A 27,294-nucleotide genomic window follows, 5' to 3' on the forward strand; every position below is an offset into this window, starting at 1 on the left:
TTGGTTTGCCAGTGCCTTTGGATCCGGTTGTAGAACTTACAGCTACCACGACTGCCTGGGTGCTGCCATGCTCCCTGCCCATGAGGGAAACGGACTAAACCTCTGAACTGTAAACCAGCCCTAACTACATGCTTTCCTTATTAAGAGCTACCATGGTTGTGGTGACACTGACTGAGACAGGCCTTGTAATGCTCCTCGGAACTAATCTTCACGAGTAAAGCAAAACCTACTGGTTTATTCAGCTCTAAGCACCGAGGATGTGGCGCAGGAAAAGACAAAGTCCCATGTTTAACTTACATTTTAGAGTAAGCTTTCATAAATATACAGTCAGTGCTTTGTAGCTTTTGGAAAGAAGACTGCATGTTATTCAGAGTTGCATGGAAAGCCGCAAGAGTGATTAGATATTTTGCTGCCCACAGATTACATCTCTTCTCTGAAGGCGTAAGTCACGAACAATGCCACACCAGTTTGGAGTTATGATTAATAGGGTGTTATTTATTTAAAGGGGAAAGAACTTACAGATCACCGTCCCAGACAACAGCCATCTGCACAACCAGGAAGGGAGTCTAGTCTCCAGCGGAGCAGTAAGTGAAGAGAGCGAGCAGAGGAAGTAGCCGCTTTTTTAAAGGGAGAGAGACCACGCCCCAATGGGCTGGTATCACAGCAGCTATTGGTTGGAGGGGCGGAAGGACCTCCCGCAACACTTCTCTGCTGAGAATTGTCTGGGGCAGAGTCGTGAAGGAAGTCAAGAGACCATGTAAGAAGTTATTGTCATGGTCCACACTATATTGAAGGGGTAAAGGTGTCTACAGCGGTACGAATGGAGATGCATTCTGAGGGCAGGGCTAATAGGACTCAAACTGTAAATACCCAGGGAATAGAGGAGGAAGGGGGAAAAAATCAAGAACAGTTTCTAGAAAGGGCAATATGGATTGCAGAGTTCAAGATGAGAGGAACAAGTGGTCAAGGGTGATGTTTCCTGTGGACTTACTGAACCCGAGATCCACGTGCATACTGTCATACATAAGTGTGTTCATCGGGGAAATAGATGTGGAAGTTTGGGGTTCCTGGAGCCAGAAAAATAGTGGAATTTAAATCCACATGGCAGCATTAGCTCTTTTAGGGAGTGTGGAGACACAGCAGCCAAGAACCGAGCCAGAGAAGTTCAGGTTTTGAGGATTAGCTGAGCTTTGGAACATTGAATGAATAATACCCCAGAAGGAATCCGAGCATCGGAATGGAGAGGAAAACCAGAAGCCTGATATCTGAGTTGATTGCCCCCTGCAATTTTGGAAAGTGAAAATGTAACTCTTTCTGAAACATTTAATGACCACTTTATTTCTATGGATAAAGAGTTTCTATTTGGGGGTACTGGGGGTAGAATCTAGGAGCCGACTATTTTATCTAATCAAATGTGCTTTTAGTGAAATCTGCTCTGCCAACCAGTTAGAAGCTAAGTGTCCGATGTAGATGCTGCTTAAAGTTCCATTGTGTCATTTATAACGTGCGTTTTATAATGCAAATTATTTTAGCAAGCTGTCCCGTTTCTTATGGGTTAGTGCTGGCACTTCTGATGAGAAGTGATGCTTTCTCTTGATATAACAGGAACGTCACATTTCTGTATGGCTCCCACATGAAAACGACGTGACTTGTCACCTCTCGTGGATACGTTGTCTATCTTAAGAAGGGTTTTCCCTTCCTTCGTAGCAAATCAGGCATTTTCCCCCTATTTCCATCATAGGCATGTGTGAATAGTTTTAGTTTCAAACCTAAGTCCACACGGGGCCTTCGCTGTGATTAGACGCTGTCTACAAATACAGGTGAGGCACCCATGACGATGTGAGCACAGGCAGACCCTTGCTTTGCTGGCCTTTTCCAGCTCTGGGGTTTTATTTCTAGACTTACTTAATAAATGTATTACTCTGGCATGCAGTGGGTTTGGGAAAGCTTGCCATCTGGCACCCTCACTCGCAGTGAGGCTCTTTGGCCTGTCTGGCATTTCATGCAGCTGTTCCCGAGAGGCAAGGTAGTTGCTGTGGAGGGACAGGGGTGGGTCTTCTGTGTCTTTTACCTGAATGTTCTTGAGCCACAAAAGGGCTGCATAAAGCAAGTAAGAAGAAAGAAAGAAAGAGAGAGAGAGAGAGAGAGAGAGAGAGAGAGAGAGAGAGAGAGAGAGAGAAACCAGGAAAGGATTTTACAGCTAAAAGGATAGAGTATATAAAAGTAGTGAGGAGCAGAATGCCTGAGTGAAAGAGCACTGGCTGCTGTTTCAGGGGACCCAGGTTCAATCCCCAGCACCCACAAGGCAATTCAAAACATCTAACTCTAGTCCCAGGGGATCTGATACCATCCTCTGGCCTCTATGGGCACTGTGCACATGTCACAAGCACAGATACAACATCCATACACATAAAATTTTAATTAGGTGAGCTAAACAAAAGTTTATCGTATTAATTCTCTATACTGTGTTCGGATTTGCCATAAGTTGAATGAGTTAAATCAATACCTGTTTGTTACCTCACCATTGCTGAGGGGCAGAAGCCAGGGCACAGATGAACTGAACCTTCTGTCCTCATCCCAGGCTGCAGTCAGGGTGGTACCAGTCATAGGAGTAAATACAATTAAAAAACCTTTCACCAACTTAACATTTTAAAACAATAAATAAAAGGTATGAAATGAAAACGAGGGTGTTAAATTATCGATAACTAGAGTATATTTTAGAATTTATACATACCTACACCCACGTTCTACTTTGTAAGATTCTGAGATGAGGGCGGGACCACTATCTATTCACAAACACACACATACACACACACACACACACACACATGCACACACACACAAACCATGCATAGCCCACCAACCCACAAATAGGTGATTCTGGATTCCAATGCCTGGTGGTGGCAAATTCTCAGCATCCAAGTCTATGTGGAGCCCTAAGCTCTCATTGCCTCTAGGCACTGTAGGTGATAAGGGCCAGGCTAGCCTCAGCATGGACCTGGACGGCTTCAGGCCCTCTCTGCAGTGTCTGTGGACTGTAAGCAAGCAGAGGCATGGCCCTCAGAGCAGGACTGCTCCACAAGGCGGAAGGCCTCCAGGAACTCATTGATGTCGATGCGGCCATCCTTGTTGAAGTCGATGCTTCTGGCGAGGTCACAGATGTGGTCATCTGTGATGTCAATGTTCATGTGCGAGCTGAAGAGCTTCCACGTCTGCCTGAACTCATCCAGGGAGATGAATCCTTACAAGAGGGGAGAAGCCGGTGAGCCCATAGAGTTACGGTGCTAGTATCTGTCGTCTGACTTGCTCGTGGAGAAACCTCTTCCCCAACTAGTAGGCAGACGCAGACCTCAAGGCCAAGGGTGAAGTATAAACTCCCAAGGACACCACAGAAAAGCGCGGATCATGAGTGCTTTTCAGCAGGGAGCAGCTATGCTCTGGGGTGGGGGTGGGGGGGTGTCCAGCAATGTTAGAGACATTTTACAGTGAGAATAGTGTACTATGGGTGTCTAGTGGACAAAAGCCAGGGCTGCTGCTTAACACCACACAATGCACAAAATGAACCCCTCAAAATATATCATCCTGCCCCAAACGTCAGCCATGGGTGTCTTACACTAACTCATCCTAGTCTTACGCTTATTCATACTGTTTACAAAACGTGTGTAAGCGGGCACACTTGACATTGCTTCGTGGGATGTAGAGGTGTGAGGTTTGCTTGAGCCCAAGACTTAGACTCCAGCCTGGATAGTGTTCTGAGACCTCACCTCAAAAATCAAAACAGCTCATAACATAACAAGAGCCCTTGGACCCATGGGCAGTTCGTTGGAGTTTATTTTCGGTTTGGTTTCTGGCAGTTGTGGAAGCTGAACCCAGGCCAAGGCCTCTCAGATGGCTGACCAGGGCTCTACCGCCACGCTTCATCCCCAGCTCACGTCAGCTAAGCTTTTCTAGTTGTGGTTATTGGTGTAGTGTCTCTGCTCACAAGCATACACATGCTTATGTGTGCTCTTGGCCATGCGAGCCACAGTCTGTATGTGGAGGTCAGAGGGCAACTTTCAGGAGTCATTTCTCTCCTCGCCTTCTGCTGTGGGTTCTGGGGATTCTCAGGCAAGTCCCTCTGTACCCACTGAGTCATCTCACTGGCCTGTAATTGATTTTTTTCTTTTTAACAAAGATTCCAAGGTCACCCGGTGAAGCCAGGAGTGGAGGTGAGTGCTGTGATCTGGGACAGCTAAAGAGGGTGAGGCAGGGAGATGGCTTGAGCCCGGGAGTTTACAGGCTGGAGAACACGGGAGGAGTCCATCCCAAACAGATACTAATAAATCTCACCAAGACCACCTGGTGTAGAAAGTGTTTTTCCAGCATGGCTGGGGAGCACGGCTGGGGAGCACGGCTGGGGAGCACAGTCCAGCAGCAGCAGTGACAGGGCAATGCATCATTTTACCTGAATGATCACTGTCGATGACCCTAAAAATCGTCTCCAAGTTCGATCGGTTTCGATAGAGTTTTTCCAGAAGACTCGACTGGATGTTCTGTAGGAAAAATAAATAAATAAATAAATAAATAAATAAATAAATAAATAAATAAATAAAACCACCTTATCTTTTTTTGTCCTAACTTATAGTTAGGACACACAATGAACCCTGATAATTATACATTCTCAAAAAAGACCAAAGCTATTTATTATCTTTGGAGTGAAGTAGGAATGTCATTCATGGTAATATATATATGTATATATATTGACTGCGGCGGAGGGTTGCCCGTATTTGAGAATAGCCATCCTTTTACCTCCAGAGGTTCAGCATCCTTGGTTCAACCATGGATGAAAATCGTGTCAGTGTTGAACATGTACAGACTTTTCCATCATTATTCCCTCTACAACCCAGAGTCACAGATTTTTACATACCATTTGCATTGCATGTGGTATTATAAGTAACCTAGAGATTGAAGCCTGCTGGAGGATGTGCACAACCATGCTTTTCACACAGGGATTTGAGCATCCACAACCCCCAGCCTCCTCCTCATGCCAGATAACAAGGGATGAGCATATGCTACACATTACTGAATTGTGTTCTTTCAGGTGGGTGAATTCACAGATGTGTGAATTATGTTGCAGCAAGGATATTCTTTCAAAAGCACATAACAGAAAGTCTCACTTAATGGCATTATCAGTAACTATTTGTTTACTAGTATTTTAATATAGAGGAAGAGTCATAGACAGTGTTAGGGAAACAAAATGAGATTTAAAGTCAGTAGACTTGAGTCTGTTTTGCTCTGGAGGTTGATCCAGGCCTTTGGACACGCTAATCACACGCTTTCCCACAAAGTACACCCTTAGCCCACACCTGAGTCACTGCTGAGGGATTCTCTAACCCCAGGCTAATGTCTTACGCTCTATGGGCAATGCATTCTAATAGCACAGGGTAACACCTACCTCTAGGGTGCTGGGGGGATTAATTGAGGCAGCTATGTAAACCCCCAGAACACACAGTCTGACACGTGGGAACATAACAAATAATTGCTTCTGTTTTCCCCAGCCTGCCTTTGGGGCCCTAAACTGATGTTTCAGAATTGAGAGGGTTCTGAGGCTACGGTGTGCTCCAGGTCACCCCTTACCTCTCGGCTCAGCTGTTCTTTGGCCAAGCTCTCCAACCAGGACTTGTACTCCAGCACATTATCCGCGGAACTGTTCACCAGCTGTGGCCGGAGCATCCGCCATGGCAGGCCCAGGTGCAGCACAGACTCGACGGCAACTGCCCAGTCATTCAGGGTGACCGTGCCTGCGGGAACGGCCGGGCCTGTTGAGCTGCTGCCTAGAACTGAGTTTCCTCCGGCAGGACGTGCGTGCCATGTGTAAGTTTTTATCCTGACATTCTTGAACTACAGGTGGGCAGCACCGCCCCTTCTCTTGGTAGAGCTGAGTGGAAACGAGGCTTACCAGATGCTATGCAAGGTGGCCGATTTGAAGTTCAGATAGGCAACGAAGCATAAGTGTGTGTCAAATATGATATAAAATTCTCTGTCTGCCTATAATTAAAACTTAATGATGCATTCTTTTGTTTATTAAATTTGGGTACATGAAGATGATTGTAAATAATATTATAAAATGTATGTGTATATGTATGTATGTATACATGTAAGTATTTGTTTTTTTTTTTTGTTTTTTTGGTTTTTTTTTTTTTTTTTTTCGAGACAGGGTTTCTCTGTGGCTTTGGAGCCTATCCTGGAACTAGCTCTTGTAGACCAGGCTGGTCTCGAACTCACAGAGATCCACCTGCCTCTGCCTCCCGAGTGCTGGGATTAAAGAAAGGCATGCGCCACCACCGCCCGGCTAAGTATTTGTTTATGTACGTGTATATATGTGTTTATGTATGTATGTGTGTGTATTGAAGGGCTCTCCAACAGGTCCAAGCATGGCAAACATGGCTTTGCCAGGCCTTGCCCTCCTCCGCCCTCCCTGCCCCACCCTTCCCTCTTCCTTCCTTGCTAGACTGTGGATACCACCAAGGTCTATTCCCTTATTTGGCTACTTCCTCCTCCTGAGACTGACTACCAAGGTCCAGCTATCAAAGTATTGAAGTGCAACAACAAAGCCTCCATTTGGCTCACCTAATTAACATGCCCAATTTAAAATGAAACACCTCATCCTAACTAGGGCTTTCCTCTTTCCCCCTTCATTAACTGCATTTTGCCTTTGGGCCACGTCTGTCTCCCTCTACCCAGAGGCGGTCCTCTGTCCCTCCAGGACAAACATCCCGTCCCCTTCTTCCTTGTGCTTTTTCCCTTCTCCTTAGCAGCACGGTCACGCTCCAGCCTGACAAGACTCCCTAGGTGTGCTCCATCCTGCTGAGACTCCCTAGATGTGCTCCAGCCTGACAAGGCTCCCTAGGTGTGCTCCAGCCCGCTAGGTGCATTTCTCGTCCTCACCGCTCTCATCCACGTCCTGCTTCTGAAATTCGACGAGCAGGTCCGAGGAATGAGCAAATAATTTCTGCCGCAGGGCTCTCAGGGCTGACTCCTCCACCCTGCTGATCCTGGAACCCGGAGAGAAGGTGTTGTGAAAAGCTGAGCCTAAGATAAGTCCTGGATTCCAGCCCGTGCCTCCTCTCTTTCTCAGTATCTCGGGCTCCCAAGAGCTCACCTTTGGAGGGAAGTGTTCCATCTCTTATTTCTCACCTCTACTAGCCGGGTGGGTGATGGTGGCACACGCCTTTAATTCCAGCACTTGGGAGGCAGAGGCAGGCGGATCTCTGTGATCTGTGAGTTCGAGGCCAGCCTGGTGTACAAGGGCTAGTTCCAAAGCTACAGAGAAAGCCTGTCTTGAAAAACAAAAACAAAAAACCAGATTGTCCCTGCTGTCAGTATTCTAAGCAGACTATGCCTCCATCCATAAAAAGGTATAAAAGGCCATCGGCCTCACAGGGTGAAAGTGGACTTTAAATAAGAAAATTCATAGTGAGCAATTCTTAGAAAGCCTAGCATCATCCTAAATCATCATGTTTTCCTATTATTAAGCAGAAACTGAAAATGATATTTACATAAAAACAAAAAAATCACTAATTCAAGTTTCTTAAAATTATTTTTTGATAAAAAAAAGAGTGTTGAAATCAAGCTTTGTTCATGCTAAGCATGTATTGTAGTTACAAACTGTGGCCCTAACCCAATTTTCTCATTTTTGTTGGGTCAACAAAATAATTATGGGCAGAGCACTTGGCCTAAAATAGATACCTGATAAATATTTATAATTGTAGGGACAATTGTCATTTATAAATGTACTTAATTTGTGATATCAAAGAGTCAACCGTTCTATAAATTACAATCAGCTAACCTTTCTTTTCAAGTGATAACTATTTTTTAAAGCATTTTTGTTATGTTTGATAAAACTATTCATTGACCCGGAATAGTGATACATGCCTACAATCCCAGCACTCTGGAGGCAGACAGAAGGTTCAGGAGTTCAAGGTTAGTCTTGGCTACATAGCAAGTTCAAAGCTAGCCTGGAGTACATGAGGCATTCTTGCAAAAAAAAAAAAAAAAGAAAGAAAGAAAAGAAATAGAGTTTTGTTTTTATTAGGGAAATGTTCATTGCAATTTAAGCTATTTAACTAGCAACCCATATGCAGGTTCCATTAACCTTTAGGGGGAGCTATCTGGAACTTGGTCCAAATTGCCTGGGTATATGAGCCCACAAGATTTGTCTAAAATTTGTTATTACACCAGAAGCTAACAGATCTATAGACCCTAAAAAGAACAGGTTAGTGCAGTCGCTTGAATGATGTCCTTGCAAACAGTAGGCACTGACAGTTAGGCAGGGACCTGGGGCAGCAATGCCTAGACAGCCTTCTGTCTGGGTGAGGTTCTCTGTATCGCCTGGAACTCTGCATGTAGTGTGTGTATGCACGTGCGTGTGCGAGTGTGTGTGCCACAGCACGCGAATGTTGATCAGAGAATAACTTTCAAGAGTTGGTTCTCTTTTTATCACATGAATCCCAGGCACGGACATAGGTTGGCTGGCTTGGTTGTAGATGCCTTTACCAACCAAGCTGTCTGGTCAGCTTACTGCATAGCCTGTCTCGCCAGTCCTCCACACCCTTGGAAGTGGGTAGCACCATCACGATGCCATGGCCTTGCCAGCTGAAACCCAGGCTGGCTATGCTGTCCCGTAGGACATGAATTTAAACAGTAAATGAACTCTGAACCAGGCTCTTCTGAGAAAGGCAAGCAAAAGTTGACAGCCTTGAAACCTTGGGACAGTCCCCTTATTGAGTTCTAACTTAACCATTGTGTTCTAAGTGTCTGATGCTGTTGACAGTGACTTCTGGGGAAGTTAGGCTAAATGATTTAATAATTAATTAGTAACTTAATAAGTAATTTATAATAAGTAACTAGTAACTTAATTTAACGCACTCAGTGTTTACCATAAGAGGAATTCTATTTGCTCTTCTTATTAAAGCTCACTCGTCACAGAGTCCCCCACGGTGACTCTGTAGTGACAACAGCTAAGTCCTAGAAGATTGCAGTCTTCCGGTGCTGGGTCCATTCCCCGGGAGCGGCTGAGTAGCCAGCCCTGTGGGAAGCTCAGGTGGCTGGGTTTTTTGTTTTGTTTTGTTTTGTTTTTTAATCATCCAAGGGTGATTTGGATTAACGAGAAGGTTCATTCTCTGTGGGAAATTTACATTTTATGTCATGTTTCTTTCTGAAAAAGGTTGGACTCAAAGTGAATGTTAAATCTTTAATATTTTAAATCTCCACCCACTTGATTTATGCTAACTTTGTCCATTTTGATTTTTAATTTAGTTTGATTGAGTAATTAAAGAAGACTGTTCAGACTAAAGCTGGACCTCTCAGCAAGCTCTCGTTTACCCCGAAGCCCTCTTCCCCATGGGAGGCAATAATGAACTGTCATTAAACCCAGGGACGCTACAATCCGAGTGCCAGGGTACAGACTGCCAGCCCCACTGCTGGCTGGCTGAGCTAATTTCTGTTTCCTGGTGGATTCATCTAGCAACACGAAATGGATCAAATAAAATAGGTACATGTCACAAACTCAGTGTGAGATAATGCAAGTAAATTCTTATAACTCTCCACATACATTAAATTCTCCACTAGAGTCACAACTCCAAATCATCTCAACAGATACCAGACAGATCCTAGCCCAGGCTTCCTTCCCAGAAAGGCCCACAGTTGGCAGACCTGTGCTCTGAAATCTATTTGCCAAGTCCCACGAGTGTGTTACCCCTTGGGGTAACTCAAACCATTCCCCAGTAGCAGGAAATAAAATAACATTGACAGGACTTAGTGGCCTGACATCTGGAGGTCTGACACCTGGATCTTATCCAAAGGCGCCTGTATCAGTGATGGGAAGCTGAAGAGAAGAGGGTGTGGAGGAGAAGCAGGCTGCTCTAGTTTGCTAGGACACGTTCTCCAAAGGTTCATGTGTTGGGGACTTGAACCGCAGTGTGGTGATGGAACTTTTGTAGGGCGGGCGGGGCTGAGAACAAGGTCCTTAGGTCAACACACACACACACACACACACACACACATACACACACACACACACACACATTCACCCAAGAGATTAAGGCAGTTCTCGTGGGACTTTTGACTGAGTTCTGTGAGAAAACTACTAAAATGGATGAAACCTAAGCCCCTCCCTTGTCTGTTTCCCATCTCAAGTTGTGATCTTTCCCTGAGTCCTTCCTTACCCATGATGAGATGCCACCTGCACTTAGGTCCTCACCAAAGGACAGACCAAGGGGCTGCCCAATCTTACTCGTCCAGCCTTCAAAGCTATACGCTCAATAAGCTCATCTTATTTGTAAATACTGTGCATCAGACATTTCATTATATCAGAAAACAGAATTAGGCAGCTGTGGTAGTGCCTGCCTGTATTCTCAGCTCTTGGGAGGTGGAGGCAGAAGGAAGGGAAAGTGAAGGTCATCCTTGTCTACACGTGAGGTTGAGGCCAGCCTGGGCTACATGAGACCCTGTCTCAAAAGAAGGCAAAAAGAAATAAAAAGAAAGGAAGGAAGGAAGGAGAAAGAGAGAGAGAGAGAGAGAGAGAGAGAGAGAGAGAGAGAGAGAGAGAGAGAAGAAACCAGTGCTGAGCAAAAACCTTTAATCCCATCGCTCAGAAGACAGAGAGGCCAGTGAATCTCTATGAGTTCAAGCCCATGCTGGTACACATAGCAAGTTCCTGGCCAGTTAAGGCTACACAGTGAGACCCTGTCTCCAAAAGAAAAAGAAACTGAGCAGGAAAGTAAAAAAAAAAAAAAAACAGCAACAAAGAGAACAAGACAGGGACTCTGGTACAATGTCTATTCTAGACATTAATAGGAACGTAGCTAAATTCTGGAGAATATGAATAAAAATAATGACATCTAATGTTTCAAAACACTAACATTCCTTCCCCCCCTTCCTTTCTTTTGTTCTTTTTTTCCCTCCCGAGACAGGGTTTCCCTGTGTAATAGCCCTGGCTGTCCTGAAACTTACTCTGTAGCCCAGGCTGGCCTCGAACTCACAGAGATCCACCTGCCTCTGCCTCCCAAGTGCTGGGATTAAAGGTGTGCACCACCACCACTTGGAAAAATTCTTTCTGATAACCACTCATTGAAAATCTTGCCTTTGCCTCATGGTTAGCCTGTGTGTCGTCTTGTTAGCTTGATACTGCACGATATGTGGAGTCAGGGCTGGTCCCAGTTTGACATAGGCACCTCTGTTGCTGCCAACTTCATAATAATTGGAGGCAGAAAAGACGGTCAACACCTGAATCAAAACAGAAGTGTCATGGCATGTATGCACACTGAAGAACCTTCATCTTCAACCTCATTGACCAACCCACGTCGGGGCTGCTTCAAATCTAAAATGTTAAAAGCTGGGTGTGGTGATGCTTTTAATCCCAGGAAGACTCAGGAAGCAGAGGCAGGCAAATCTCTGCGAGTTCGAAGCCTGCCTCGTCTACGTAGTGAGTTCCGGGATAGCTAGGGCTATGTAGAGAGACCCTGTCTCAAAAACAAAACAAAACAAAGAAGTCGTAAAAGTCCAAGGTAAAATTGTAAAGCAGAGATGATGGCTCTGTTGGGAGAGTGCTTGCCGCATGGAACACGGGGACCTGAGTGTTACCCTCCGGCATCCACACAAAAAGCTGGGCTAGTGGTACGCATCTGTAATCTCAGTGCGGGGGAGAAAGAGATAGGCAGACCCCTGGTGTTTACTGGCCAGCCAGGCTAGATGAATTGGTAGGTTCTAGAATCAGTGAGTGACCTGCCTCAACAAATATGGTGGAGAGCACTGAAGAAGATACTCAGTGTTAACTTCATGTTTCCATGTGCACATATGCATGCACACATGTGCGCGCGCGCACACACACACACACACACAGTACCTAGCTCTCTTGGGCAAGTAAGTAACAAACCCTAGCTCAGCCCACCTTGCGGTTGTGGCAGAATTCATAGCCTTCAGGTTTGCACTCATGTGAGCGAATCAAGAACTGCAGCTTGTATTTCTCCAGCAACTTTTCTGTCACATCAGGCCCAAAGTAACAGCCTCCTCCTCGGATAGTGTTGGCCTTGCAGCCCTCCTGAGCCATGGGATCACTCCACAAAATATCCACCACCTACGAAGATCAAGGTCCACAACCACTCAGTCACTCACAGGAAAAACAGAAGGTGGAGGAAGCCGGTGGGGAGGAGGAAGCAGAAGGGGGAGGAAAGAAGGGAAAAATAAGATGAAAACAAATCCATTTCTATGCAATCGATATTGGACACATTTATTTTGAAGTTTTATTTGTCCAAGGAGACCAGAGAGGGTGTTGGGTTCCCTGGGACTGGAGTTACAGGTGGTTTTGAGATATCCTATGGATGCTGGGAATCAAACTCAGGGTCCTCTGGATGAGGGACCCACAGTGCTCTTACTCTTGGCCACTGAACCATCTCTCCAGCCCCATGTTTATATTTTGGATGCCAACGCTGCATTTAAAAAGATTTGTCTCGTCTTTTTCTTGTTTGCTTGGGTTGTTTATTTGCTTGTTTGTTTTGAGACAGGGTCTTGCTAAGCAGCCATGGCTGTCCTTGAACTCACCATGACCCTCTTACCTCAGCCTCCAAGTGTTTGAGATTTCTTCCTTGTTCATTTGTGTTTGTTTGTTTTGAGACGTGTGTAGCCCAGGCTGGCTGAGATCCTCCTGCCTCCACTTCCCGAGAATAGAGATCACAGGCATGCAGCTTAGAAATGTTCTATTTCATAAGTGGATGTACACTCATACATGGCTATTGGCTGGCAAGCACAGACCCATTTTCTTGGATATAAACCTTATATAAAAGGTCAGCATGCAGAAGGGGTTGCATTGGTCGGGGAGCAGCTGTGGATAAGGGCTATTACCCTCAGAGCCTGCATCCCAGGCCCATCCACCCTGGCTCCAAAGCGAAGGCAGAACTAGAAATGGCAGGACAGTCTTCCCTGTGGTGTTCAGGAGCCCCAGCCGTGGTCCTGGAGAAGCTTAACAAACATTTTGCTTTTTTGAAGCAACTTAAGGATTCCGACAGAAAGCTGCAGAAGACCTGAGACGTGTTTCCAGCAGTTCCACCATCTTGCTCATACTCAGGAGAGTATCCATTGCCGGCCTTACATAACACAGACACAGGGACCACAGATTTGGAGGGATGGTAGTAATACTGCCAGAATGTACTTTCCAGGAAAAATGCATTTGAATTATTTGCACACTATTGGGTCAGGTGTCACGAAAGGAGAGGCCTCCATTTTAAATTCAAGTGTACGCTGGTGTTGAAGCCCAGATCAAGAACTTTGGGGAGAGTGTGGCTTCTGTTCCTCACCCTCCTTTCTTCTCTTTGTTGGATGGACTCTATGAAACTGCCATTTTTGCAGATGACAAATGACACCACCATAAAGTTTTCATAGATCTGTAACTGCCCCAAACCACCAACATCGCCTCCAACCTGGTTACCGCGTGTGCTGACAGTTTGATGTCACTTAACACAAGCCAGAGTTATCTGAGACAAGGGGAACATAACTGAGAAAATGCCTCAGTAAGCCTGGCCTATAGGCCAGTCTGTGGGGTACTGTCTTGATTAATAATCCTTACACCAGGCCCATCCCACAGGGAGGTCATCACCCCTGGGCTGGTGGTCCTGGGGTACCTAAGGAAACCGTTGGAGCATTCCAGAGTCAGTAAGCAGCACTCCTCCGTGGCCCCTCCATCAGCTCCTGACGCCAAGTCCCTGTCCTGTTTGAGCTCTTTCCCTGAATTTCCTCCATGGTGGACCATGATGTGGAAGTAGAAGCAAAATCAACCCTTTCCTCCCAAGTTACTTTTGGTCATGGTGTTTAATTACAGCAATAGAAACCCTAACTAAATAGCAGCCAGGTATGGTCACATATGTCTTTAATTCCAGCACTTGGGAGGCAGAGGCAGGTGTGCCTGCCTGGCATGTGGTGAGTTCCAAAACAGCCAGGGCTCCACAGAGAAACCCACATCTCAAAATACAAAGCCAAACCAGAACAACAATACCTAACCAAGACAGCAAGCCAGCCATTTCAGGGCCTCCCTGACGTGGTCTTGCCCCTGCAAATGCCTCTTCCAGTTAGCCTGAGTCTCCTGTTTCGGCAAATGATGGGCCATACTGTGCAGGGCCATACTGTGCAGGGCCACCGCCATATCCGCCCCATTTGCTTTCCTCTGTCCTGACAGAATGGTTGTGTTTGGAATAGCAATGTGTCCAGCTATACACGCTTTCCCAGACTCCCTTGCAGGTAGGGAGTACCGGCCAAATGACAGAGTTCCAGAGAGCCAGGGAAGCCTATACTTTCCTGCCAACAGGGGCCAGAAGCTGCTGGCTAGTTCTCTAAGTTTTGCGCTGCAGTGGCCAGCTTCTTGCATAAAATCAGCATGGAAAAGAATCCACGGAGTTGACCTAACCTGCATCCCCAGTTGATGCCAAGTCCTGAAACAGATAATTGTGGGCGACAGTCCCTTGCAGCCTCTCCCCGCTCATTACAAACTTAACATGAGTTATTAGACAAAACTAATCCTCTTCCTGATACAAAGTGGGAGTTTGTTTCCTCGGAGGCAGCAGCCTGCTTCTGCCGCCAAAGTTCTTACGTCATCAGCGGTCGCCAGGAGCCTTTCCACCATCAGCTATGCGACGTGTGCACCCTTTAAAAGTGTCTGCCAGATACAACTCACTCTCTTACCTCTTTCCTCTCGTTTCTCTTGCTTTTCTTCCTCTTGTTTCTTCCTTCTTCCCCATCCCCCCACCTGCCTGCCTCTCTTGTCCCCACTCCGACGTGGCCTTTCACTCTTCCCCTCTCATAATAAACCTCCTGTGTTAACTTCGTTGTGTGTGGCGTGTTTGCTTAGTGGAATACCGTGGCAGCCCCCCTCCATCCCCCAAAGGTACCCACTTCGCCCCACTTCTTCGTATTTTTATTCTTTCAGAGGGCCCTTGGGCAACCTCTGCCTTTTTACAGGAGTTCAGATCTGTTGGTTCCTAGATGGCAGGCATATCCTCAGAAGCAGCAGCTAGCCACACTCACCTGCTTCCACTCCTCCAGAGTGGGCTCCAGTGTCTGTCGTACATCAGCATCACAGTCCGTGTCTGGGGCCAAGGGCGAGGGCTCCCCCTTCTCTCTGGTCCCTGGGAAGCCGGCTTGCTGCCGGCACCGCTCCAGCTCCAGGTCCACAGAGCGCCGCACTTGCCAGGATTGCTCCTTGCGGCTCAGCGAGCTGCAGGGAATGCTGCAGGAGCGGCAGGTTTTGCAGGCTTTAGAGCCAGAGCCCGGGTGAAAAGGCGACGAAGGCAGAGAGCGGCTTTGCGGAAGAAACCATGGAGTAGGTTTCTGTCCAGAGCTTGTCTGGTTGGCTTTTCTCTTCTGCTCCCCCCGATTCTCACTTTCCTTTCTCGTTTTGCACCTCATGGTAGAAACAATCTAAACGTGTCCATAAACAAACAAACAAATAAAGAAATACACAGAGAGTTGCAAGAATGAAACGCTGTCTTTTCGGACTATGGTTCCAGCATACAGGTCAGTCCTAAACCTTGGAGACCACCAACCATGCTTCTCTCTGCAGTTTTCCTGGGCCGAGACAAGCACAGATCTTGAGAGCGACTGTTAGAACTTTGGACAGCAATTCCATAGCGCCACCACATTCAAACACGTGGTTGGCACGCTTATATCTTTTTTGTTGTTGTTGTATTTCACGGTTAAAGAACTCATATTTAACATATTTTCACAAAAAAACATAGTAACATTTTGTATCTCCGAGGGAAAATTGTGTACAACGTGAATCACCCGTGTGTGTAAGCGCATCCACGCCGTGTACACCGTCCGCCCATCAGTCATGTAGCCTAGGTTTTCTGGCGGACAGTCGAAGCATTATCATGCCGTTTTTAAGGAATTATTTTTTGCTTAATGATACCCGCGAATGGAACAGTAGTGGGACCAGGGCATAAAACGTGAACGAGCAGATCATGCCTCTGACACAGGGTACACAGAGAAAAAACAAACCATCTATTCTGTGCGGGGTTTGGCGCCATCTGCTGGAAGTCCTGGATTGCCTCGATTGATAGGCTGATGTTAGAATCGAGAAAAGCGGACTCTTGCTAGACGGGCAACTGGAAATGCTGTGACCCTACGTGCTGCATAGGGGACAGGGGAGGGAAAGGGGAAACCCTTTTCAGCTTGAGCCGTCACCGACTCAGTCATCGTGATGCTGGGACCGAGTTGAAAATAAACAGAACACTGTTCTCGAGAAAGACAGAGGTCTGGCACGGGACTGCGGGTCAATGAATACAAAGACAACCATCACTGGGGCCGAGGGCCACCGGGAAGGCGGAGGAGGCTAAGAACTCTGAGCGCATGTGCACAGATTCACCTCCCTCCCTTCCCCGCGCAAATGGACGCAGGAACCGATGTAAAAACAAAACGAAACAAAACAAACAAACAAAAAACCTAGGGTGGGGGCTAGAGAGATGGCTCAGTGGTTAAGAGCATTGCCTGCTCTTCCAAAGGTCCTGAGTTCAATTCCCAGCAACCACATGGTGGCTCACAACCATCTGTAAAGAGGTCTGGCGCCCTCTTCTGGCCTTCAGGCATACACACAGACAGAATATTGTATACATAAATAAATAAATATTAAAAAAAAAAAAAACCTAGGGTGGACTGGTTTAGGACAAGAACAAATAAAGGTCCTGGAGAGGGCCAGCGAGACGACTGTGCTGGGAAGAGACCACACTGTGGAGGCAAGGAGGCTGTAAGGACTTTGGACAGGTGCTGCCTGACCCTTTCCTAACGGCTGGGAGAGAGACGGGTTGAGATCCCCCAGTTCCTAGTCAGCCTGCCCCACTGCAGACTCAAACAAAAGCTGTGACACCCCCCCCACACACACACACCCCACGTCACCTCGCAGGGAACTTTAAGGATTCCATTACCCGCTCCTAGTTAGAATGACTCTAACTTCGACTCTAAGGGAGACTTCGGGTTCCAGTGGTGTATTGAGGCTTCCTGGTGAGGTGTACTCTGCCAAATTCACGTAAGCCAACCCATGTTCTCACCAGCTCTGTCGGAGCATCCTTTACAGACGACAGCCAAGGAAACTGAGACGTAGAGATACCAAGACTCCTCCTGCTCTGGACCCAGTAGCCTGACTGGATCCGCCCCTCCCCCTCCCCCGCCACCCCCCTCCCCGCGGTACTCCCCACAAGCAGCTGTGCCAGCCCTGCCAAGAGCCTTGCCAGCTAAATGTTAGGAAGTTAGCATGTGCTGAGCCATGAAAATAAACTGCTCCTTCCACTCTTTCCAAAGTCCCTCCCACTTCAGTGCGTTCCGCGTTCCATAGGGTTCTCCCCAGGAGATAATTGGCTCTCCTGTGGCTTGCAGTCTCTGCCTCCAGATGGAAACATAGCTGAACAGAAGGTTTGAGCTCAAAGTTTGTGAAATATCAAGCTTACAAAAAAAAATCAGGTGCCAGGCAACATGTAGATTTAACAAGGAAAAAAAATGAAGAACTGGCTTTAGGTACTAGGGCCCTGCACTCTCAGGAATGTGAGGGTGGGGGCAGGAAGACGAGAAAGGAGGAGATGGGTGGGAGTCCCAGGTAAGATTAAATATGGGGGCTGGAGAGATGGAGCAACATTTGCTGTTCTTACAGGGGTCTCAGCTTCAATTCCCAGCACCCACATGGTGGTTCACTGACATCGGAAGCTCCTGTTTTAGGGGACCCGATGCCCTCACTGGACCCCTGCAGGCACACTCATGGTGCACATATATACATGCAGGCAAAGCACGCAAACAGATAAGAAATTTTGCTTAAACCTTATTTTAAAAATTAAGTGTGGGGGCTGGAGACGATTCAGATATGAATCATTTGGGAACTAGAGGCTCTTCAGGTGACGGCATCAAGGGACAGGTAATTAGAACTATCTAAATCAAGGATGACAAACACACAGCACTGGTCTCCCCTTTTGTGTGACCATGACAGACATTGCTAATGGATTATCACACACTTGCTCCCTGAGCCCAGCTGTGAACCCTCAGCCCTCTCTCCACATTCTCACATGTCTAATGTCACCATGCAAGGCGACATTTATTTTCCCTTAACAATGTGACCAGACAGAGGTGGGATTTCTATCAGCTCATGAATCAGTACCTTGTGCCTGTTTAGTTTAGCCAGAAGGTCCAAGTCTGTCCTGTCTGAGACGCCGCCATGAAGAACAAGGACTTTCTCATCAACCAGTGTGGCCAGTGGAAGCCAGCAGAAGACGTCTTGAAGCATCCTTAGGATTTTCTTCCCGTGGATCTGCGAAACCGACAAGACGTTCAGCTTCGCGGATCTCAGCCTGAGGTGGGGGAAGGGTGACTTGGGAAGGGGCACACCTTGTATTTCTGCATCACTTCCTTGGTGAAGCCGTATCTGTACACAAAGCACACATGAAGATGCATTTAGTGACAGAGGCCATGGCGTGATCACGTCTTACAAAAGTGCTTACTCTATTTTCGTGCCCTTAAAATATGTTAAAGAGAGAGAGACAACTAGGAGTCAGCATCAAGAAGTTTGCAATTTTGCCATTATTTCTGGGTAGAGAAATTATGAGATATTTAAATTCTATTCTTTTTGTTTGTCTAGATTTAATGGTTTCTCTGTGTGAATCCTTATTGTTTTCAAGCTAAAAATATTTATACATTAGAAATATATTCTTACTTCAATAGTAAAATAGCATGAAAGTTAAAGAAAAATCTTTTAAAATATTGTATGCTGTGTGTTCTTTCAGAAATTAGAAAACTTTTTTTTTCTGGTAATTGAACCCAGAGCCTTGGGCATGCTAGGCAAGAGCGCCATTGCTGGCTACAGCCATAGCCCTAGGAAAACCATGTTTAAAGGCATCTGTAGTAAGGGATTCTAGAGAAGTAACTTTTACAACTGAAAGCAAGCACACAACAGCCAGCGCGTCTGGGCCTGTACCGTAAGTTCACGAGGTGATCCTCATGGTTTCCTCGGTTAAGATGGAACTCTTTGGGATAAACCAACATGAAGGCAAACAGAACCATCAGGACCTCTACTGAGTCCTTGCCTCGGTCCACGAAGTCACCATTGAACACGTACGCCCTCTCTGGCGATGGTAGACCGTTCTTGCAATCCAAGAGGAGTCCGAGAAGAGGCCGTGGAGGAGGGGAAAAGAAGGAGGGGGAAGAGAATATTAGGTTAAAGGCAGCAGGCGTCTGACTGCTAGGTCAGAAATAGTCCTGTGATCTGCGGGTTCCTCCACAGGAAAACACCAGTGAAGAGGGAAGTGTTCCCCATTGTGCTGTATTTCCAAAGAGGCTGAGGACAGGATGCCCATCAGAACCGACACTTTATACAGAGACACAGTGTTGCCTTGCAGTGTGGACCAAAGGATGCTGGCTTGTGACATGGAAGTCACTTTTAAGCTCCAAGTACATAACAACAACAACAACAACGATAAAAGTCATAATGCCTGCCATGGACTCGTAAGGATTAAATAAAATAATGCCAGGCTGAGCATGCTAGTACACCCCTGTAATCCCAGAACTTGGAAGGGAGAGGCAAGAAGGATCAGGAGTTCAGGGCTAGTCTGGGCTACATAGTGAGTTGGAAGGAGGGCAGCCATTTTTTTTTAAAAGAGTCAGGCAGTGGTGGCAGCACGTGCCTTTAATCTCAGCCCTTGGAAGACAGAGGCAAGCGGATTTCTGTGAGTTCGAGGCCAGCCTGGTCTACAAAGTGAGTTCCAGGACAACCAGAACTGTTACACAGAGACACCTTATCTTGTAAAAAAAAATATATTTTTTTTCTTATGTTTTATTTTTATTATATATAATGATTTGGAAATACAATACATACAAAGTAATATTGTACTAATAAAATATTGAATATGCACTTTGTTATATATTCTACTTACAGCTAAAATGGATATAAAAACAAACTTTGGTTGCTTTCATAGTAATCTTCTTTATTTGGAAAAATAGGAAATCAATTGCTTAATAATAGTTCCAACTGCCTATCATTGGGTTTGCCTAAATTTTATAAAAATAAACCAGAACCGAAAGCGAAGCTGACTTTTAGGTCATGTGTTGTACAGACACATCAATCATTTAAAATAATATTTTAAAAATCCAAGCTATTGGAGCCAAAGAGATGGCTCAGCAGTTAAAAGCTCTGGCTGCTCTTCCAGACAGCCCAGGTTTGGTTCCGCACACCCACACGGAAGCTCCCAACCATCTGTAACTCCAGTTTCAAGAGGTCTAGCGCCCTCTTCTGGCGGCCATGAGCACTGCATGTATGTCGTATGCTGAAATAAGTGTGGACAAAATAAAAATACATATAAAATAAAAATAAATCTTTTTTAAAAACCAGACTATGACTAATTGTTTGTGTAATGGAAGGCATATTTGAACTTTTAATTTAAGCCTCAGAGCAAGAAATAACTAAATTTAAATGTTCATACCTTATGAAATATAAATATTAAGTCATCCAATTGGCCATGTAGATCTCCTAAAAGATAAAAGGAATATTAGTTCATGGTGACCCTTCTTTAGCGAGAAAACTACTGTGCCTGGAAAAACCCAAGCAAGTGAAGGAACCAACAGTTACTGATCTGAGGACAATGCTTCCCTTTCACCTTGATATGGAAAAGCTGAAAATGTTTTTTTTCTTTTTTTTTCACGATTCTCACGAACAGTAACTAATCCGTGCTGTTGCTGAAGCGAAGATGGGGAAGAATGATACAGGGTTGTAAGGGGTGAGAGACTTTCCTTAGAAGCTGCTGCTCACTCTGGGGCCAGCGTTGGGAGATTGTTCAAGAGAAGTTACCAAATCCAAACATCATAAGAAATCTCCTGTTCACATGTAGAAACAATGATTCTTAATGTTCAGATGCTTGCAGAGTGGGCAGGACACATCGGCTGGACCAGTTCGCAACCCCTTGTGTGTATCGCTCTCAGCTGGAGCGTGAGCTTCTTTCTGCATGGATGCTACCAGCAAATGGCGAAGATTGGCTGCTAGGGCTCCCCGTGGGAGAGACGTGTGTATGGATGGGAATCATAAGTCTCAATACTCCATAAGCCTTGAAACTGGCTCAAGTACAAAAACATAATACGTCTGCTCATACAAAAGGCCGGGTGGGGTTTCTTCGTTTGTTCTTTGCTGTTGGTTGGCTGGTTGTTGCCGTGATTTTGTTCTCAGGATGGAATGTGAGCTTGGGGTCACTACGAACGGCTTCTCCAAGCCACGTCTCCTTTAAGGAAGTATGGAACGTATGTGTAAATGGTGAGCTGACACGCTATTCACGTGCCATCCTGTTCCCGCTGGCTCAGCTCCTTCTCCAGACTCCTCGCTACGGCAGTGTTTTCTGGGTTGTGTCCAGCCAGGGAAGGCGGCTCCCACGGGCACTTACCGCACACTGTGATCTCCTCGCTGTAACAGGTTGAGACCCGGTTGATGTTCGGCAGCTGGGCCAGGTGCTTCCGGGTCTCGTACAGAAGATTGAGGACGTAGCGAGCATGGAGCTGCTACTGGGAGGAACAAAGGGACAGAACAGAACAACACCGGCGGTCCCACTTTTGCTGGAGAATGCCCGGCCAACCCTGGACCCCAAAAGGAACCCTGTAAACTGTGGATCCTCTTCACTCAACTGTTTTCATTTCTTCTCTCTCATTTCTCCCTTCTGTAAACATAGAACCACCCCCTCTTTCCGTCTAGTCTATAAAACTCTTCTTTGCCCATAGGGAGCAGTGCATGTCTGTAGTAGCAAAGAAGGAATTAGTGCACACACACTGGTAGCGTGGGCGGATCCTGCCATTGCTAAGAAGCAGTTTTCCGACCCCTACACTGCTTTCTTTCATCTTGGCAAAGAGTGGGAGGACTGTGAATTACGGGCCTCTCAGAACGGAGCCACTTCTCACTCCACTGGCCATGGGGGTTTCAAAGCAAGACAGTGTTTGGCTTGGACCACTTCAGCCCTCACCCTGCACGCCAGTCTCACACAGCGCTATGGTTTCATAATTACGTCAGAGAGGTTCTCACTATGAACTGTCTCCCTGACTGCTGGAACTCACTCTCTAGACCCAGCGAGGCTGGAACTCACAGAGATCGGCCTGCCTCGGCCTCCCAAATTCTGAGATTAAAGCTATGAGGCATGGGGCCCCGCTATTTTAAAGAGCAAGCTGGAAGGTCATTCTGGAAGGCTTCTGCCAACTGCGTCTCTTACTTAGTCCCTGCATTTGTCCTTGCTAACCACAGTGGCCTTCCCGAGGTCTCTGAACAGTCCGTGAAGGTCCCTGAACAGACCACAGGGCCTTGGTACTTGCTCCTCTGTCTAGAATACTCCATTCTCAGATAGCTCAGGTGTATCCCTCACCACCCTGGACCTTTGCAGGACATCTCGTCCCAGACTCTGTAAAACCGCCGCCTTTCCTGCCCCCTCTTCCTTAGCTCTCATTGCTCTCTGTACTGACTACATTGGTGTATTGCTTGTCTTCCTACACCACTAATGTGTCAGCTGCACGAGGGCCGCTGCATCCCCAGCGCTCAGCTCAGCGGGAGCATCCCAGCATCCCTCGCCCTTCTGCCCACGGGCCGGGCCGAATGAACAAGGCAAAGGTTTCGATATTAGAGACTGGCTCATGGACCACGGCAGCCTGACTACACTTCCAGCACTGGTTTGGTCTGTTTTTACTCAGGAATGCAAGTCAGCAGGCAGCCACATTCCCATTTAGGCTTACTTGTCTCAGTCTGAAAGCTTCCACCAAGGCGGTGGCGTGGTCAGGAAGAAGGGGGAAGGAGAGGCGTGGCCCCGTGTAGCTGTCGGGCACCTCTATGGATTCGTAGTCTGTCTCCACATCCTGGGCGAATCTCTCCTCAGTGAACATGCGGTTCAGGAAGTCCCCTAGTCCAGACAGAGGGCAAACGCAGGCCATCTTAGAACAGTCCTCATGGGATTGTTAATGCAGTGGGACCCTGCCAGGGCACTGGCTCGAGACCAGGATATGACAGGGAAAGAAACGGGAGACGAGGAACGGCCCAGGAGGGAGGTTCTATTTCTGAGACAGTACAATCATTAGTTAATATCTAGCTATGTTTACTTTTTAAAAATCAGAAACAGGTGATAGAGGTAGGATGGCTCAGCAGTTAGGACTGCTTGCTCCTAACTGTTGCTCTTCCAGAATTCCTGAGTTAGATTCCTAACATCTGGCTTCTCACAGCAACCTTTAACTCCAGATCCAGGGGGATCTGGTGCCCTCTGCTGGCCTCCTTTGGCGTCTGCACTCACATGTGCATTCACACATTTACACATGCTTTAAAATAAATCTTTTTTTTCCTTAACAATCAAAATATGGGTCATAGAAAATCCAGAAATGCAGAGGCCTGTGAAGTCAGAAGGAAGGTCAGAGCAAGCCAAGAAAGAAAAGCTTCTGGGCCATTCTCACAGCAGGGTCTAAGACCATTCCCAGCACTGAAGCTTCCTCCAGCTGCCAACCTCTGGAAGCCCAGGCCAAGGCTTTCCCTGCTGAACTGCAGGGACCATGAGTGGCAGACCAGAAAGGCTATGGAGTCAACTCTCCCTACGTCCTTCTCTCCAGGAGGTCTTCATCCAGGGACACCCAGGCTGACACGGCCCCAGGTTCCTGGTGTCTGGAGGCTCAGTTTTCATTATTTCCCAGGCCTCCTGAGTTGCTGGTGGTTCCCCCATTACTGCATCTCTCTCCACTCCCTCCATCCCAGTCCACCCCCCTCCACCCCCACTTAGTAAACCAGCTCCTGGCGCTTAAACTCTGGCCTCCAGGTGTGTTTACAGGAGAGCCCAGGCCAAAGGTTTACTTTGTCATTCATTTGCCAGCCAGCTCACTCAGTCCTGGACTCTCACCAGATTCCCCAGCCCACCTACCTTCTGTGTAACCCTGCCCACACTGACTGAAGACCAGTCACATGGCAGCTCCCGTACTCACTCTCGTGGTGGCTGCTGGGTGTGAAGTGATCCACAAGGTAGCTAAAGAAATCATGGAGCTGTGGAAAAACCAGACAAGGTTAGCTTTAAAAACTAGGGAAACAGGATCCAGGAGTGGTTCAGATCAGCTGAACCTTCCTTCAAGCACCAGGCCTGCTGCCCGGGCTGGCAGGCAGTCCCCCATCCCCACCGGCATACCTTGACCTGGTCTTGCTGTCCAGCATACTCTATAGACTGGAAGATGTTCCAGGTACAACGCCGCCTCATCTCCAAGCGGGCCATGTAGCGCCGGTACCACCTCTGGATCAGGGCCGCTGCCTTGAAGGCTATAACACAGACAAAGACACAGGCCCGTGAGCAGGAACTGCCAGAGATGGAGCAGGAAGCAGGGGAGGATGGTGTGCAGACCCTGTCCCACCGTAAAGGTGGGGAGAAGATGGTGGAGACACCTCTGCGTGGAATTGCCAGAAGGAAGCATCATCTTACTGTTGATCACAGAGGTTGGTTCTACGTGCCCATCCTGGCATCCCTCCAAATCCCTGCCATGACTGATGGTGCTAATACCACTGACAGTTTGTTGGATTTTCACTTCTTGAAAGTTTTACTTCACCTTGACCCCTTTCTGAATGGAGACATTTGCAGTTACCTGGTGGCCCAATAGAAAAAGGCTGCTACGCATATACCTTTACAATACATATGTGTAAGCAAAATGTGCATACACATAAGATATAAGTAAATAACTTACTAAAGAAGAAGAAGAAGAAGAAGAAGAAGAAGAAGAAGAAGAAGAAGAAGAAGAAGAAAAAAAAGAAGAGAGGGAGAGAGAGAGAGAGAGAGAGAGAGAGAGAGAGAGAGAGAGAGAGAGAGAGAGAGAGAATTGCTGTATATGCATAGAAGAGTTGGGGTCTGAAGATTTTGGGAAAGAAGGCAAGGATTTTACACACTTGAAGAGTGTGTGTGCGCACGTGTGTGTGTGTGTGTGTGTGTGTGTGTGTGTGTGTGTAATATTTCCACATTGTGGCAGTAGGCTGAATATCCAGAGACTGGCTTCCTCTAAACTGCCCTGCCAAGCTTTGTGGCCTCGGCAAACCATCTTACATCTCAGCATCTTCATCTAGACAAGTAATTAGACTCCGTGAAGAGTGGATACTCTCGATGTCACATAACAAGTTGTGAGTGTTTCCTCCATTCCAGTCCTTCACACGTTACTGTCCTGGCTAGTTTTACCTCAACTTGACACAAGGCAGAGTCATCAGAGAGGAGGGAGCCTCAGCTGAGAAAACGCCTCTACGAGATCAGGCTGCAGGCAAGCCTGTAGGACATTTTCTTAATTAGTGATTGATGGCAAGGATCTGGCCCATCGCGGATGGGGCCATCCCTGTGCTGGGGGTCCTGGGTTCTACAAGAAAGCAGGCTGAGCAAGCCAGTAAGCAGCATTCCTTCATGACTTCTGCATCGGCTCCTGCTCGAGGTTCCTGTCCTGCTTGAGTTCCTGTCCTGCCTTCCTTTGATGATAAATCGTGATGTGGAAGCATAAGTTGCAGAAACCCTTCCTCCCCAAGTTCTTTGAGCACTGTGTTTCATCACAGCAAAAGTAACCCTGACTAAGACAGTTAACATTCTCAGTTTAATAAATACTTTGTGGCGGGGCTGGAGAGATGGCTCAGAGGTTAAGAGCATTGATTGCTCTTCCAAAGGTCCTGAGTTCAATTCCCAGCAACCACATGGTGGCTCACAACCATCTGTGATGGGGTCTGGTGCCCTCTTCTGGCCTGCAGGCATACACACAGACAAAATGTTGTATACATAATAAATAAATATATAAATTAAAAAAAAAAGAAATACTTTGTGGGGGGTGTGGTAGCGTATGCTTTTAATCCCAGCACTTGGGAGGCAGAGGCAGGCAGATCTCTGTAAGTTCCAGGACAGCCTGGTGTACATAGTGAGTTCCAGGACAGCCAGCCAGAGCCACAACATAGTGAGACCCTGTCAATAATAATAATAATAATAATAATAATAATAATAATAATAACAATAGTAATAAGTTCTGTTAGGTATTTGGTCACATCTATGTGAAGGTACCTAATACAGATGACATTAGTCACTCTAAAAATTCATTTCTTGCTACCTTCTCTTCAAGCCTTTTTTCACAGAAGCCAGGTAAAAAATATTTTGAAGAGGTAAAAATATTGTTATAGAATTTCTTATTTTGAATTCTTTTGTCCTTTATGCCTTTGGGATAAAGTTTAGAGTCCTACAGAAGTCTGGACATGGTGGTACATCCCCCCCAATACCAGCCCTTGGGAGGCAGAGGCAGGAGAGTGGGAGCGAGTTTTTGACCAGCATGGTCCCTAGCAGGCAGCAGGCAGCCAGAGCTACACAGCAAGTCCTAATAAGCAGACTGAATCCTGCAGGGCTCAGGATGGCCTGGCTTCTGCAGACCTCTTCACCTTAGACGGTCCTGTTCCATGAATTGGCATCAGTTTTTCCTCCCCACTGACCCTGGTGCGGGGACCCTCTCTCTACACAAGCATTTTCACTGCCCTCTGTGCCCAACATCATTTCATTCGCTTGTGTACAGTCCGGATAAACTCGGGGACAGCTGGGGGCATTTTAATTCTATCAACTCAGATGGTCTGCTGAGCACTCTGGCGGTCACCACCAAGGATCAATCGATTTCTAAGAGGTGGCCTGAGGACAATCATTGGCTTTCTGCTTCCGTCCTGAGGAGTTCCGCCCCACACGGCACGGCGTTCGGGCACCGCAGCTAGCTCTGAAGGAGGGGAGCTCTTACCTTTCTCAGCATTCTGAAAAGCAAAGTGGTGTTGACTGGAGGAGCTGCTTCCCATGGCTGAGGTACAGAGCTCCTGCGGGACACAGACAGCCGATCTGGGGAAGGAACGAAGGGGCGTTGTCAGAGGGAGAGTCACACAAAGCCTCAGTCCACACGGAACAAACTGTCTGAGAACCCGTGAGAGCACCCCCTCCTCTCTAGGCTCTGCACACTGGTGTTTGTTTATCCCATGAGAATTCCCTGCTTTTGTCGTCCCTTGCCCTCTGATTTTACTCTCTACTGGCTTTTCCTCCGTGGTCCAGAAGCATGCTGGTAGCTTTTGAGGTTTCGAAGATATTTTTCATACTCTCCGCCATCCTTAAGTTCTTACAAACCCTTGCTCCCCTCTCACCCACAAGAACACGTTTTCTTCTTAGATTCTGTGTTGTTCTTTGAGACAGGTTTGCTCTGTGTAGCCCTGGAACTCACTATGTAGACCAGGCTGGCCTCAAACTCATAGAGATCCCCCTGCCTCTACCTCTGAGT

The 27,294-nt window shown here is 46.9% G+C and overlaps 3 protein-coding genes across 4 annotated transcripts in view; 1 reads left to right on the forward strand and 2 right to left on the reverse strand.

The window, feature by feature from the left end:
* Uso1 (USO1 vesicle transport factor) overlaps window positions 1-27,294 on the forward strand; it is a 116,117-nt gene that overhangs the window by 68,435 nt on the left and 20,388 nt on the right. The gene's annotated exons all lie outside the window — the stretch shown is intronic.
* The window catches only part of Sdad1 (SDA1 domain containing 1), a 114,327-nt gene that overhangs the window by 25,883 nt on the left and 61,150 nt on the right, over window positions 1-27,294 (reverse strand). The gene's annotated exons all lie outside the window — the stretch shown is intronic.
* On the reverse strand, window positions 303-26,824 carry Ppef2 (protein phosphatase with EF-hand domain 2). Its single transcript, XM_050149928.1, has 16 exons — window positions 26,770-26,824; window positions 24,174-24,301; window positions 23,977-24,034; window positions 22,753-22,916; window positions 21,426-21,540; window positions 20,478-20,524; window positions 18,977-19,143; window positions 18,391-18,427; window positions 18,164-18,313; window positions 15,052-15,444; window positions 11,930-12,115; window positions 11,123-11,265; window positions 6,928-7,034; window positions 5,617-5,780; window positions 4,445-4,532; window positions 303-3,241 (listed from the first exon to the last, which is right to left on the reverse strand). The coding sequence occupies exons 1-16, from the start codon at window positions 26,822-26,824 to the stop codon at window positions 3,009-3,011; spliced, it is 2,235 nt and encodes a 744-aa protein (XP_050005885.1). The 3' UTR covers window positions 303-3,008.

This window comes from Alexandromys fortis, unplaced genomic scaffold, assembly GCF_014885135.2.
Source record: "Alexandromys fortis isolate MF-2015 unplaced genomic scaffold, M_Fortis_MF-2015_v1.1 scaffold_0, whole genome shotgun sequence".
In the NCBI taxonomy this organism is placed as follows: Eukaryota; Metazoa; Chordata; class Mammalia; order Rodentia; family Cricetidae; genus Alexandromys; species Alexandromys fortis.

Coding starts and splice junctions, on each gene's coding strand:
- Ppef2 (XM_050149928.1), bottom strand. CDS start 26,824: ATGGGAAGCAGCTCCTCCAGTCAACACCACTTTGCTTTTCAGAATGCT. Junction 21,541..22,752: donor AAGCTTTCAGACTGAGACAA/GTAAGCCTAAAT, acceptor TCCTCCCAGTAG/CAGCTCCATGCTCGCTACGT. Junction 7,035..11,122: donor AGGCTAACCATGAGGCAAAG/GCAAGATTTTCA, acceptor TCCGGGTTCCAG/GATCAGCAGGGTGGAGGAGT.